This window comes from Atheta coriaria, unplaced genomic scaffold (genome assembly GCF_025399875.1).
Source record: "Atheta coriaria isolate IRGN ID8LTWV9N9 unplaced genomic scaffold, Caltech_Dcor_3.1 hic_scaffold_9_pilon, whole genome shotgun sequence".
Taxonomy (NCBI): Eukaryota; Metazoa; Arthropoda; class Insecta; order Coleoptera; family Staphylinidae; genus Dalotia; species Dalotia coriaria.
In genome coordinates this window covers 9,579,557-9,595,749 of record NW_027045451.1, presented here as the reverse complement: position 1 = coordinate 9,595,749, position 16,193 = coordinate 9,579,557, and the positions used below count along the sequence as shown (strand labels likewise).

General features: G+C 33.3%; 2 protein-coding genes and 1 long non-coding RNA gene across 4 annotated transcripts; 2 read left to right on the top strand and 1 right to left on the bottom strand.

The window, feature by feature from the left end:
* The first annotated feature begins 218 nt into the window (after nt 1-218).
* On the top strand, nt 219-1,531 carry LOC135798540 (uncharacterized). The gene has a single exon (XM_065311401.1). It carries the CDS (start codon nt 335-337, stop codon nt 1,502-1,504), a length of 1,170 nt encoding a protein of 389 aa, XP_065167473.1. The 5' UTR covers nt 219-334; the 3' UTR covers nt 1,505-1,531.
* Stoml2 (stomatin like 2) lies at nt 869-8,657 on the bottom strand. 2 transcript variants are annotated; one of them, XM_065311403.1, is made up of 5 exons: nt 8,575-8,657; nt 2,759-2,869; nt 2,624-2,704; nt 1,560-2,568; nt 869-1,499 (listed from the first exon to the last, which is right to left on the bottom strand). In XM_065311403.1, exons 2-4 carry the CDS (start codon nt 2,810-2,812, stop codon nt 1,564-1,566), a joined length of 1,140 nt encoding a protein of 379 aa, XP_065167475.1. In that variant the 5' UTR covers nt 2,813-2,869; nt 8,575-8,657; the 3' UTR covers nt 869-1,499; nt 1,560-1,563. The 2 variants fall into 2 exon arrangements, with proteins under 2 accessions (XP_065167475.1, XP_065167474.1); XM_065311402.1 differs by lacking the exon at nt 869-1,499 and having other exon boundaries at nt 1,521-2,568.
* A 4,773-nt stretch (nt 8,658-13,430) lies between these two features.
* LOC135799126 (uncharacterized) lies at nt 13,431-13,916 on the top strand. The gene is made up of 2 exons (XR_010549885.1): nt 13,431-13,570; nt 13,621-13,916. It is a non-coding gene; the product is annotated as an uncharacterized lncRNA (long non-coding RNA).
* The last annotated feature ends 2,277 nt before the right edge of the window (nt 13,917-16,193 follow it).

Here is a 16,193-nt window from a genome sequence, read left to right as displayed (position 1 = left end):
TAAGAAAAAACTCTGTCTAGGTGTAGATTGTAAATATTTATATGTTGATCATGCAATCATGATAAGCTAAGCTAAAAAATAATTTATTATACTCAAGGTCTAATCTAATGTTTAAATGATCAAAACACTTACGCAGCTTCAAATTAAATTAAACTACTGTTTCTACCGCGCATGCAGTCATAAATTAAGTCTGCGACTTGCGAATTAACTAACAATTACACATAATTAGTGAGCAAAGGTTACGCAATCAACTATTTCTATTCAATGCAACCAACTAACTCACCCGTACACCTAGAATAACATCAGTAGATCAGTATACTCAGTACTCTCAACAATGGCAGAAACATCACTACAAAACGCTCTGCTTCAAATCGCTAAAGATCAAAACTTTACAGCACCAAAAATAGCCATCGACGAATCACCTAATCATGGATACATCGCAAACGTCAACAGAATAACATTAAAAGACTCAGAAACCGATGCAACACTACATTTATTCGCAAAAAGTAAACCTAAAGAGATAAAAGGTGAATGGGAATTTTTCTACAAAAACGAAGCAGAGTTTTATAACAAAGTAGTCGCAGCATTTAAAGAAATACTTCAAAATCATGGAAATAAACTTACTCTACCACTGATGCCAAAATGTTACTTTGCAAACGATGAAATAGTCATACTTGAAGATCTCCTAGAAACAGGCTACAAAATATGGTCGCCATTAAACGAACCACTGGATAAAAATCATGTGAAAGCAGTCCTATCAGCTTACGGAAAGTTCCACGCATTTTCCTTTGCATTCAAACATAAATACCCCGAGAAATTCGCATCAATCGGCTATAAATTCGAATGGTTTCAAACAAATTACGAACGATTAATAAACAATGGTTTTTATAAAGGTTTAACTGAAAAATTAGCGGATTGCTTCGATCAGGAAACAGAGTTTGAATATATCGAAGCAATAGCAAACTTTTTAAGTCATGGACAGGTTGCATACCTTGAGAAATTAGCACTGTTATCAGAAAGTGATGTTTTTGTGCATGGTGATAGCTGGACACATAATTACATGTTTCGTTATGATGTAGATGAACCTAAACCGAAAGATGTTTGTATTTTGGATTTTCAAATATTCCGCAAAACATCACCAGTCATTGATTTATCTTATTTTATATCAACATGCGCATGCACACCTGAATTTTTCAATGACATTGATGTTTACCTAAAAGTGTATCATGAAAGTTTACAAACACATTTATCACAATTAAATTGTCCGGATGTTTATACCTGGGATACACTACAATATGAATGGAGAAATTATTCGCTGAAAGGTTTAATCATGGCTGGTATTATTTTAAAAATGATGACAGCTGATAAAGACGAATTGGAAGCCCGGAAACACATTGAAATGCCAATGCAGTTTGATTTCATCTCCCGAAACGAAGCATTATATCAGCAGAGAATGCGAATAGTCATAAAATATTTCTACGACGCCGGAATTCTTCAATCTTGATAATAAAACATTGAAAAAATCTATAAATGCGTTATAATATTTATATTTTTACAACCTCTCTACTTGTTAGTCAATGTTGGAACGTTCTGTTGGTTCAGAAACTTTTTCTTCTCATCCTCGTCGCTGAAATATTCATCTAAATCATCGTTGCTCTTCGGTGGCATGATTTCGGTCTTAATCGCGGACATATTCAAGTCTTTTTTCTGCGGGAGCGTGGCTAGAGTATTCTGCGGTGATGGTGATACTTTGCTGTAAATCGCAAGCGCCTGTGCAACCATGCTGGAAATATCACCGGCGTTCGACGGAAGAATGAGCGTGTTTGTTGATTTCGCGAGTTTATTAAACGCATGCACATACTGCTCGGCTATGCTGAGTGAAGCCGCATTCGAGCCGAGGTTCTCCTCCAAAGCTTTCGCAACTAATTTAAGTCCTCCTGAGCGTGCTTCGGCCACGGACAAAATGGCGGCCGCTTCACCGCATGCTTTATTGATTTGTTCCTGTTTCTCTGCTTCAGACGCTAAGATTCTTGCTTGCCTTTTACCTTCGGCTACGTTGATGTCTGCTTCTCGTACACCTTCGGATTCTAAGATGGCCGCGCGTTTTTTGCGCTCGGCTTCGACCTGCATCTGCATTGCTTCCTGCACGCGGCTGGGGAGTTTAATATCGCGGATTTCATAACGCAGACAGGTGATGCCCCAGGCTTCGCTTGCTTTGTTGATGGAATCAACAATATTCACGTTTAAATTCTCTCTTTCTCTGAATACTTTGTCCAGTGAGATTTTGCCGAGTTCGGAACGCATTGTGGTTTGCGCAAGTTGTGTAATTGCAAATTCTGGATCCTCAACACCATAACTTGCCAAGTATGGATCAATAATTCTTAAGTAGAGCACACCATCAATATTTAGGGTGACATTGTCTGATGTGATGGCACTTTGTTTGGGCACATCAATGGCTATTTCCTTTAAACTTTGCACATATTTTACTCTATCGATGATTGGAATTAGCAGGTTCAATCCAGGATCTAGTATTCTGTGGAATTTACCCATTCTTTCCACAATCCAAGACTAAAAATGTTTAGATATTTAAAATATGCAGTAGAATATAATTAAGTTTACAAACCTCTTGTTGAGGAACAAACATGACCACTGTGTTTATGGGTGTTGATGATCTATGTCGAAGTTGGCTGATCAAATTCAAAGTCTGAAATATATGTCAATCAAACAGTGTCTTTGTGTTGGATATAGATGTACCTACCGCATTTTTACGTGTGGTTTTTGCTAGCATTCGAATACCTGAGGCGGAAAACATTTTTGCACTAGATTTAAGTAAGTTTTAGCTTGAATTTGCGCATATAACGGTCATAACCTAAAGATGTGATAAAAAATGTGTCAGAATTTGGTGTGTCAAAAGTTGCCTAATGTTCACACATGTTCACTAGAGTTCGCTTCGATAACTTTGACTGAGTTTGAATTTGTAAATTTTTCCATTGAATTTACATTAAATATATTACATTACAGGCATTTATAGCCTTTAAACTAAATAAATAAGTGTTTATTCTATATTATTCATAATATTTTAGATAGGATATATAATATGCAAATAAATATTTTTATTAAATAACTTCCGCAAGATGTCGCTAGTCAAATTTTTGACAGCGTCCAGCCGACAGCATCAGCGGTCAACGCATAAAATTGAACGAGAACAACACGAACGTAATTGTTTACTATGATGAACGTAAATTGAATAAAGAGTGTAATGAGCCGGAAGCTTGCGATGAAGGGAGTTATTTAAGTTACGATAAGTTTCAGGACGTCAATGTTCTGACATTGAATTAATGCGTACAAGAATATTCAGTGCAGCACGCCAATCGCGTTTAGCGTTTTGTTTGTCATGCGTTAGACGTGATTATCAGTGACGCTGATAGATAATTCCGTGCTAAAGCCGATCGAAAATGCGATATGCAGAGGCACAATGATCAGTGAAAAGCCATTACAAAAGCTACTATTACTTATTGGATTCTGCATCAGCAAAGTTGCTGGTGGATCAGGTAATTCTATAAATCTCACCACTTTGTGCAATAATTTAACATTCTGGTGTTATTTCAGGTCAAAAATGTAGTATCACAGTACTAGATGAGCCCTGCCCAGAAAATGAAAGTTGTATGATGACTGAGTCACAGGAGACAGGTGTGTGTGAGTGTCTGGAAGGATTCACTCGCAGAGGCAACATTTGTGAGCCAACTTCAGGGCCATCAGATGTAGTTGATGAAAGCCACACACTGGCATGGACTTTATCTATACTGATACTCATTGCAATTGTGATAGTAGGTGTTTATTTCATTTATAAGCTCAGAGTTGTGGAATGGATGAAGGGGAAATTAAGCCAAAGATATAACAGAAGCTATGATGATGTGATGATTGGACAGGATGAGGAATAGCATGCCATTTCTAGATTTTATTTGCATTTCTGCAGGAACATTCCGCCTTATTTATTACTCTAATTTACGTTTTGTTTCATGCTGTGCAAAATGTATGTTTACTTTGTATCATATGTGTAATATGCAAATGATAAGTCAATAAATTGTAATTGTGTTTCATATTTGTATTTTTAAAGTGAAAACCTGACGTTTTTTACAATTGCGAATATCTCGTTAACTAAAAGAGATATTTAAGATCTGATCGCAGCGTCTTAATCTACGGACTATTCTCTATAAGATAGGATAGTTAAAACGGAAATCGGAGAGATGAAATTTTCATTCTTAAGAAAAAATTGCCAAGGGGGGGTGCTTGATACTTTTTTTCGACGATTTTTGATAATTAATATCTCTTAAACTAAAAGCGATAGCAACCAACGAATTGTTGATTATGAAAGATTGGAAGATTCTCTATCAGATAAAAATACAAAATAATTATATTTCCAACAGTAAAAGGTCTAAAAACGCTACTAAAAGTACTGAAAAGTGACATTTTTCAATTTTTGCCCATTTTCTTCAATCGCGAATATCTCGTAAACTAAAAGAGATATTTAAGATCTGATTGCAGCGTCTTAATCTACGAAGTATTCTCTAAAAGATAGGATAGTTAAAACTAAAATCGGAGACATGAAATTTTCGTTCTTAAGAAAAAATTGCCAAGGGGGGGTGCTTGATACTTTTTTTCGACGATTTTCAAAAATTAATATCTCTTAAACTAAAAGAGATAGCAACCAACGAATTACTGATTATGAAAGATTGGAAGATTCTCTATCAGATAAAAATATAAAACAATTATATTTCCAGTAGTAAAAGGTCGAAAAACGCGACTAAAAGTGCTCAAAAGTGACATTTTTCAAATTTTGCCCATTTTATTCAATCGCGAATATCTCGTAAACTAAAAGAGATATTTAAGATCTGATCGCAGCGTCTTAATCTACGCATTATTCTCTATTAGATAGGCTAGTTAAAAGGGAAATCGGAGAGATGAAATTTTCATTCTTAAGAAAAAAATTGCCAAGGGGGGGTGCTTGATACTTTTTTCGACGATTTTTGTTAATGAATATCTCTTAAACTAAAAGCGATAGCGACCAACGAATTGCTGATTATGACAGATTGGAAAATTCTCTATCAGATAAAAATATATAATAATTATATTTCCAACAGTAAAAGATCGAAAAACGCGACTAAAAGTGCTAAAAAGTGACATTTTTCAATTTTTGGCCATTTTCTTCAATCGCGAATATCTCGTAAACTAAAAGAGATATTTAAGTTCTGATCGCAGCGTCTTAATCTATGGACTATTCTCTATAATCTTATGAAACTTTGGAAAATTCTCTATTAGATTAGAGTATAAAATAATTAAATATCGTGGGGTAAATAGGCTAAAAATGTGATTAAAAGTGCTAAAAATCTCAAATTTTGGAAGACTTTTAGCCGTTGATTTCCCAAAGAAACTATAAAACTTCTTACAACATTCAACTTGATACAACCCAGGTTATTACATGAACCAATCTCTTCCAAACTATAAAGCTACATAATAACCCATTCAACGTCATTTACTATTTACTATAATTTACTATTTACGATATATTTCGCTCCGTGTTTGTGCATATATTAACACTTTTTCGCTGCATTATACATTTGCAATTCGCGCAGCACTAAAATGCACTTAAATAATAATAATAGCAACTTGTCGTTGGGCGCTGTGTCGTTAAACTGTGTATAGTTTTAGTTTAACGACAAACTAGAACAAACTACTTTCGAACCAGCCCGTTTCTGTTAATATCGCTAACAAACAAAGCTAATATCCACAACGCGAATAATATTTTCTGCTACAGAAATAAATAAATAAAGTCGTTTACGCTTCACATTGCAGATAAAAAGCAGTGAAACCGGATATAAAAACCGAATACATATATTAAAACAGTTTCGAATTTAAGATTAACATATTGGTAAGTATTACTCGAAGATGAGAATTAATTAATCATCAAAACACACTTTTATAAACTAATTCCCAATAATAACAGGTATTATAGGCGGAAATTAATTAATTATATTATTAAATAAATAGATTATTAATCTGCCAACGTAAAAGGCCGAAATGTATTGTAATGGATTCCAATTAGTAATTAAAGTAGTAAGTAAAATGTAGTAAACTAATGAGAATTGCGTGCGTTATGCTCGTCGTGGCAAAAGGTGTTTGCGGATATATGTAGCGATGTTAGTTTAATATTTACAATTAAAATAAGGAATTATTCAGAGCGTTATAAAACTTTGTTTAGGCCTGCATTATTCTCAATCACAAATAGAGCAAATGGGAAATTGTACGTCAAATTCGAAATTAATACATATTTATTGCTTATTTTACTTGGTAAAAATCATATTTTGTTTATAATAAGTCATAGAATCGTATTATATGTAAAAATTTTGTTTATTTATATCAAGAAATACAATAAAATGAATATTTTCTTTAAAAATATACGAAAACTTTGTTTTTCTTTGCTTTTTTTTAAATGTTTTTCGTTTAAAATTGGTTAGGTTAAAGCAGATGATGTATAGATGTATATTGGGTTGCAGTTATATATTTTTGTCGCAATATGAAACTTTTTTTACTTTTTTCTTGGGTTTTTAAAGGCCGATTGCAATGATTCTTAGCTTAATCAAAAGCTATTAACTTATTCTCTGTGTTTAACATAACTCCTTTTGTTTATTTATGAATACCCTTAAGTAATCTTAAATTTTGATTCTATTTTTTACCCGATTTTAACGTTTTTTTAAATAAAATTACGTTTTTTTTTCCTCTTCACGACTAAAAATAAAAAACAACGCAATAATAATTAATTTTCACTTAAGAAAAGATCATAATTAGAACGTCAATAAACTTTGATCACAATAAACTCAACAAAACCATATGTTATAATAAACTATAACAGTATTACATGTGCACCAGGAAAAAGCATAGAAGTGTAACGTTCGCAAAGTTTTTCACTTCCTTAATTTATCAGTGATTACGATTTGTCAAGCCTTCTGCTCCGCATAAAGTGAACGCCGAACGCGCTTATTCAATAATTCATTGTCATCGATCAGTAAGCATTCAGTTATTGAACGTCTTTCTGTTCACTTGATGCACACAAATCAAAATATTATATCATAATGTTGAAGAAATCTTGACTTTTGTTGCAGGCATAACTACGAATTGAATCAAATTGACCGGAAACCAATTCCTGCCGCGTAAAAGTCGTCATTATTTGTGTTCGACTACGTGGATATGACGAATCAGTAATTAGAAAAAAATCTCTTTTTAGCGTTTTGAAGAGTTGCAATCGAGAAATCGAGTTGGCTGGTGGCTGATACTTTCGATTTGTCCTTATTGCCGTTTAACACTAGGTCACCGGCAGTGTTCTCCGACTGACTGAAACTTATCGTTCCATATATTTTCAAGCGTTGTCTGGTCGTCTAGCGCGCGTCTACTAATTGCAAAAAGCACAAAACATTTGCTGTCGTGGTCTAGATATTTTGTTAATAATAACAACAACGCAAACAATGTAATAGTCAATCAATGTAGGAGAGGCACACGCGCAGGCAAGCGAAGTGAATTGTTCTAATGATGATTATTTCGGCAAATTTATGCGAATTGAGGATTGAGTTGCGATGTTTACGCTAATAGACGATTTGTAAACGTTTCGTTTTTTTTAATGAAAAGAAAAAAAATTTATTATTCGATGAATAGGCATGTTACGCATCGGGACGTTATTCATAGTTGTGTGGATGGGTATGTATTTCCTATAGTTTGTTTGTGGGCACTCGTAGCCCAGTGAACTGATTGCTGATTTGTGATAATTGCATAGATATTATTTGGAGCGCATGCCGAACGTAATTACGAATTTTCACTTTGCGCATTGCACGAATGTGGAATGCTATTTTCCATTTCGTTTGGTTTTTTATTATTGGGAATGCGGATTTTATGCATTATATTTAATGTTTTAAACAATGTTCTAATAAAATAAAAAATGTTCAATTTAGTTATATTGCAATTAATTGCAATTGTATAGTTGAGTCTCATTCGGTGTACCGCAGCAGGGTGGCGGTGAAAGTGACTCCCATTCAGGGCACCGTACAAAAGCAGCGGTAGAAGTGACTCGTGTTCAGGGCACCGTACGTGGATGATTGTATAACTGACTCCCATTTGCTCATTTTTTCGTATGAATTAAAATTTCATCCTAGATTTTCAATTTAACTATGTTATATTTTTGCTTGTTTTTGATGTTTATATGTTATTTACTTGATTATTAAGGTAAAATTTGTTGGGGTGCACAAGCAGTTACTACAAAATCATTTAAACATAACACAAGTGAATACAACTGAGCGACGCGGAATTCATATTTAGACCACAGGAAATATTTACCGGCATTTTTACAAGAGTAATTGAGTTTACAAAGCCAGCTTACAAAGATTAAACAGATGCAAATCCACGTTAAATCTCAATATTTTGTTATTTTTTTTTGTTCCTCTATGTAATGATACAAAAGTTAACATAAAAGCAATACAGCACGTCACCATCTAATGAAAATAATCAAATATCGAAAATAGTACTTACATTACATTGTAACAGCAGTGGAAAACAATTAATTTAATACACAATCAAAATACAAACACGCACAGCGAATTACTTTATTGCACTGAACGCAGGTATATTCTCATAGTGTTTTTAACTGTTGCAATTGACAAAACAGGTTGTGATAGTTGTGATATTGCAGCCATGGGTCACCTTACAATATAAAATGCCGATTTTAACAATAACAAACTCTTTAAAACGACGAAATTTGTACAATTTGAAGAGTTTATATTAATTCATTTGTCTAACAATGAAAAATATTTTAATTCCAAGCAATTATGAGCTGGAATATTTTTTCAAAGACATGACATCCATGGTAACATTTGAAATATTGTTGTAATTATGATCCCAACATCCCTACAAATTGCAATGCAAATTTTTATAACTTAAGCACGATTTTCAGCTAATTTGTTGGGGTGCACAAGCAGTTACTACAAAATCATTTAAACATAACAGAAGTGAATACAACTGAGCGACGCGGAATTCATATTTAGACTTCAGGAAATATTTACTGGCATTTTTACAAAAGTTATTGAGTTTATAATCACCTTATAAAGATTAAACAGATGCCAATCCATATATTATTTTTGTTCCTCGATGAACTGTCATCTTTTTAAACCTTGCTATAAAGAGTCTACATTGCATTTTTCAGTAATTCTGGCAGTAAAACTTGTTAAAAGAGTTTTTACTTACGAGAAATCAATAAAAAAATCAAATTTGCATCATTTCTTCATAAAATTCTGTAGATTTTGTACAAAAACAGAAATTTAGTAAAGAAAAAAATATTTTTAAAAGTATTTTATGCATTTTCTTGTTAAAATTCATTTAAATCCTTCCAGAAATATAAAACTTCATAGAAAAAATCAAGAAAAAAGACAAAAATCTTAATATTTAGTAAAATTTTAAGAAAAATCAACACTTTTCCAGTGTTTTGATTATCACTCTCAAAAAAACATCTTAAATTTAATTAATCTACCTACGTTGTTATTGAAATTTAAATTGAAAAGTATCAGACTAGAACTATCTAATATTTTGAACCTGTTCGCGAGCGATTTTAGTCAACAACACCGTCACGCGAAGAAATCATCTCGGCGCTCGACGCCGGAGGCGATCGAAATGATCCGGTGACTACGAAAAAACGACATGAACCTGAGCGAATCGCAGGGTGTGGTTCGAAAAACACTGAATTCCGAACTTCCGAAGCAGGTGAGCTTCATCTCGCTCGCATCGGCCGCATCGCATCGGGGAAAGTTAAAATTTTGTGTTCGTTGACACACTTCGTACTCTCTACTACGCCTTACAGCTTACAGCGTACAACTGCTATAACACTATAAGTGAGTGCCCACCGACTGGCCTCTCACTTAATTCATTCAACGCGAATCATTAAATTAACAATATGAAGAGGAATTCATTCGGAAATGTGCGCAGAATCATTTCAAATGAAATAATTTTACAAAAACATAAAAACTTCCAGATTTGCGGATTTTGTGCATTTTACCCACGTGAAAAGGCTACAAATACTTGATCCTGGAAGAAGCATGGTTTTCTTTATTATATACTAGCTGTTGCCCGCGACTTCGTTCTGGCAGTGCTTAATAAAAATGTAATTCGTTTTTACTCTCTTGTTCTAGACATACTCGTAGTAAGAGTCAATTATATCAATAAGATTAGCAATTTTAATTTAAAGAAATTATGCATATAAAGTTTTGTCAATAATGCACTGCAGCGCGCTATCTCGAATTCAACTATTTAACTATAACTATGATTGAATCTCAATGTCAAATTTTATTCTATTGAAAAGAGCTGTTTTGAGGATTTTCCCGGCAATTATTCGAATTTTTCTCACCTTTTAAACCTTCCCTAGACCTCCACGAATAATTCATGACCAAGATAAGATAAATCCGTTCAGTCGTTCTCGAGTTTTAGCGAGACTAACGAACAGCAATTCATTTTTTATATATAGATGTGCAATATTCTATACATAAATACCGGCGATCATCTTCAATAGCATTTTTATCCGCATGTGTCAGCGTCATTTATCTTTTTCGTTGTAAAAACTTCAAAACTATTTTTCACACCCTTCAAGTTATATTTTAGCAACAAAATGTAGCCTAAGTTATTCTCCAAGGTCCAGAATATCATCAAACCAAAATTTATCAAAATTGCTTGAGTGGTTTTAACGTAGTAGCGACACAAACATACAAAATTACAATATTAGTCAGGTTGTAGTAGTTAGTAGTTATCTTGAAAGTTGTGTTTAGTGTTATTGAAATTGAATGCACATGCAGACACAGATGAGGACACATCAAGATTGTTTTCACTTGTGGGTAGTATGGTAAACTCAACCGCATTTGATATTGCACCAAGCGCCGCAAAACTTTTTCAAAGCGTTCCAGTTAGTTGAAGTTGATTTACGTAGTTTCTGGTCATGGTTAGGATTCCATTTATGTATGTATATCTTTAATTTTTATTTATTTTATTTTCTTTTTTGTTAAAAACCAATAAATTAATAAATATTCCAATAATTTATTGAACTTGACTCTTATTCATGATCAAGTTCATGATTACCTTCCGCCATGTTGATTTTTGCATGTGTTAATATTTATCTACGGCTACAACTCGCAAAGTCAGTTTCTATCCGTTAATGTCTTGAAATGTTAAAACAAAGTTGATTGGAAATGACCTTCATCGACGCGTGCAGAGTGTCATTAATAATATGCGTTGCCTCATGTGGTATCCGCTGGTAGAAACAGTGAAACAGTGAAAGTACAAAATCAGAACAGAACGGTTTCTCCGGATCGTCCGGCTGAAAACGTTCACTCTCCTTGGCGCTGGCACTTTGCGATCGCTTAAAATTTGTAAACGCCGAGCCACTTTGATCTCTCGGATCTGTTTCACCGTCGCCGCTTTGAAATTATCTCGTCATAAATCATCACGTACGCCACCCAAAATGTATCATATGAGATTATGGTTAAAGGTAACGTTTTGATGAGGTCATTGTCAAATTTTGATATTAAAATATTTAATATTATAGAGTTGAGTGGGTGGGTTTTTGTTTCTTGCAATCTGATAGACAATAAATGTGTTTGTGTTTGTGTGTGTGTTTAGCAGTTTCCGATTTCGTAAGCTCGAAATTATTTGTTAACAATAAAAGTTGCTTTCCTTGACTCGCGCCAACCGGTAATTGCACGCGCGCGAGAATGCACTAGATTAGATTTTGATGTTGTTATTTGTACTCAAGAACGTAGTAGATTTGAATTTTTAAATGTTAAGAATACAATCAGATTATAAACATACAGTCATCATGCAGAAAATCACTTAATCTATATATATATATATATAAATGAATTGCTGTTCGTTAGTCTCGCTAAAACTCGAGAACGGCTGAACGGATTTATCTTATCTTGGTCTTGAATTATTCGTGGAGGTCTAGGGAAGGTTCAAAAAGGTGAGAAAAATTCGAATAATTGCCGGGAAAATCCTCAAAACAGCTCTTTTCTATAGAATAAAATTTGACATTGAGATTCAATCATAGTTATAGTTAAATAGTTGAATTCGAGATGGCGCGCTGAAGTGCATTATTGACAAAACTTTATATAATTAATTTCTTTAAATTAAAATTGCTAATCTTATTGATAGAATTGACTCTTACTACGAGTATGTCTAGAACAAGAGAGTAAAAACGAATTACATTTGTATTAAACACTGCCGAAACGAAGTCGCGGGCAACAGCTAGTTTTATATATAAAACAAATTGTGTTAGTTACAACATTTATAACTCAGGAACGAATGGACAGATTTTGATGATTTATAAATTTTTGTATTTATCTGAGCCTGGAATAAAAGAATAATTAATAAAATATTAAAAATTATTATTTAAAGAGTAGTAAATAGGAGATGAAAGTTAGTGTTGTAATTAAATAATACTTATAGTTTCGATTCTAGATGGCGCTAATGTCAGGTACCTGTAGGATTATGTCAAAATTGACACATTATTTAATCTAATTTACTTCAAAAGTCAAAATTATTTCGTAAAATTTCGAATCAAGAAAATTCTAATTAATGGGTCACAATGGATCGAAACTAAACTGTACATGTAATATACATGTGCCCTCTGAGATCATCACGAAGACTACTAGCACTCAAGTGAGCCAATGGCACATTTACATGGATTCTTGCAAAAAGCCGCCTCATGTGTTATCGCACTCGATTCCAGGCACAAAATTGCTATTTCGAGGCTTGCGAAGACCTCGCCTGCAACCAAAGAAATGTTATTGTAAATGTAAACTCAATTCGGTGCCACAAATCATCGAATTGATAAAGTAACGTGAAGCACATTGTCTAATTACATCAAATGTACCTATCTTGATTTTAATAAATTGCTGTCTATGTATTAATAGAATATTTAATAACAAGTGCGCTAAGTGGTATTTTAATCACGTTCATCGACGTGATGCTTGTGTTATGAACCTTTTTATATTAACATTTTGAAATTTGTTTGCACACTACTGGGAAATGTAAGATTATAAATACATGGGAGTTCGCGCACGTACTAAAAATCACATACGCGCAGGCGCAAGCTGAATCCCGTTACTAAAGTACTTTAATCACCGCCTTGACCATCCGTGATTAAATTACCACTTATTGTGTCTTAAAACCATAGAAAAAGTGGTGCTTTGAAGATGGAAGTAGAAAAATTGTATTAAATTGTTCAAATTTCTGAAGAATTAAAATACATTTAACATTGAAGAATATAATACTTTTAATATGATTATTATACTCATAAGTTGAGTATTGTTAACTCAAATAGGTTACCATGACACATTTTGATTGACGATCGATTAAAGTGACATTAGCTGCAGAAATTATTCGTAACACAAACATATTTCTTAGATAATCATCAAAATGGGAAACGCGGTCGATACATTCCCTAAAATGAATATTAAACAATGGGAATACTTTGATATTCATTGTGGTGGTAAGAATTCAAACGAAAAACTTACAAAACATTATTTTTTTATATTATAGAATGCGGAAAATGTAAAAAAGGCATGAAATGCACAGCTAATCGTCGAACACTTATCCTAGAACGAAAAAGCAGTACAAATCTTGTCATCTCTGGAAGAAGCTTGATGTTTAAGAGTAAATTAGAAGATCGAAATTAAGAAAACGTCCTTGAAGAGTATTTTCGTGTGCAGATAATTCCAAAACAAAAAATTATTGTTAAAATGATTAAATGTGAAAGTCAAGGTTGGAATCATTCAATTTCCGTATGAATTCTCAATTTAATTTGAAATAAAACGCAAAATTGCAAAAATGAGAAATCAATTCACAAAAGTATGCCAATATCACTTTTGTTTGTATTTGTGTTTGTGTTAGGAAAAGTTATAATTCGATTTCCAATTACGCGCTCGTTTTTTGCATTTTTCCACGCTGTACTTGACATTAATTCCCATAAATTCCAATACGTAATGATAATGCGTCGCATCAGTCGCATCGCATCCTCAGCAATTACGTAAAGTGGAACAATGCACACATTTTACCAACAACAAGATTCCTTTTCAATATTAAATATATAAACTAAACACACATAAACAAAACAAATAATATAACATCACTGGCAATTACAGCGTCGATACGACTTTCACGATGATGGCAATTGCCAATTGGCAATTTCTTTCTCGATGAATTTCTTTTCGCCGCCGTACGTCATTTGTTGTTGTTCATAAAACACACAACGGCGTAATTTACGCACAAAAACGAATTTGTTCACTTTGTAAATCATCGTCAACGCAACGCATTAGTCTCACAGAGTTCCTGGTACATTCTAATCATGGTAATGGTAGCGGCGATGGGCGATGGTGGCTCCGCATCGGTATGCAGAAACCAGAACAAGTGGATGTGTGAATTCAAAGGCGGAGGCGCACGCAGAAGGAAAATCGTCGGATGCGAGAGTGCACACTTTCTCTTTCAAGTGTATCATCTAGTTTCAGACCGGGCGGATACTCTTGACTTCGAATCAAAGTCCACGGAGTATTTTATTACGTTTTAGCAGGTTGTATAGAGGTGATGTTTAATCGAAAAACAAAAAATTTAAATTTTAACATAATATTTCAATATTTTTGCGGTAAGAAACTGATAATGATTGATTTTGTTTAAAATTTTGCAAAATATTAAGATTTTTGCGTTTTTAGACGTTATTACTTGTTTAAATCGTGATTAGACATTGGTTTAATGTGTCTATAACTAAATATTTATGTATTTTTGTAATTTTATCTATTTTTAATGAATTTTCGCATTTCTAGTAGGTTTTAAATGAATTATGACTAGTAAATGCATAAAATACGCAAAAAATAATGTTTTCTTTTCTAAATTTCACTTTTTTACAAAACTTACTGTTACTCCTGAAGAAATAATGCAAATTTATTTTTTTCATTGATTTCTCGTAGGTAAAAACACTTTTAACAAGTTTTACTACCAGAATTACTGCAAAATGCAGTGTAGCCTCTTTATAGCAAGGTTTCAAAAGTGATATTTCACCGAGAAGCAAAAATATAACTAAATATTAAGATTTTACACGGATTGGCATCTGTTTAATCTTTGTTGCGCTGCTTATAAACTCAATTACTCTTGTAAAAATGCCGGTAAATATTTCCTGAAGTCTAAATATGAATTCCGCGTCGCTCAATTGTATTCACTTGTGTTATGTTTAAATGATTTTCTTGTAACTGCTTTTGCAGTTACATGTCATGTCTTTAAAAAAATATTCTAGTTCATAATTTCTTGAAATAAAAATATATTTCGTTGTTACACAGAAAATTTAACATAAACTAAGTAAGTTGCTCACAGTTCTTAACCCGGATGAGCCTGTAATTAAATAATGACTATAAGTTGATTATATAAGCTAAAACCGTTATGCTTTAGATTAATTATCGCATATTTTAATATCGATCGTATCGCAGATGCATTTTTGCGCAATTGCGTAATTGAATCCACCTACTTCAGCTCGCAGGTAAAACTGACGCGGATAACTAGCGGCACTAGCGTTCACAATTAGTTGCTGTGTGCGAGTTGTAGCTGCAAGCTTGCTGTTTTCGTGTCGGTGTATGTGTGTGTTACATTTTATAGAAATTGCGAAGCCGCAGCGGAAAGGAGATCAGCGCACTGTGACTGCATAATGGCTGTTTTGCTTCGATTTATACGTAATTGTAGCAAATCGCATAAATCGACGAATCGCGCATTATCCAATAACGGCGATGTTAATGGCATCGAAAAAACATCCGAAAATCAGGGCAAATGTAAACCACTTAAATTCTCTTGAGCTTTCATAATGAGGCGCAGGCATCTTTGCTATGCTGATTGGGATTTGCATGAATATTTGTATGTTCATCCGATTAATCACGTAATGACGATTGAATCAGTGACAGATTAAGATTTTTTATGTAATATATTTGTATGTTTAGTGTAGCAGTCATCTAATATTAGGATAAATGTTGGGAATGTGAGAAAGCTGCTTCTAGTAATTTATCTTATCGTAAATCATTGAGCTATATTTATATTGATTTTTAAAATTTAATAAAAAGTAGTTTAATTAATTATTT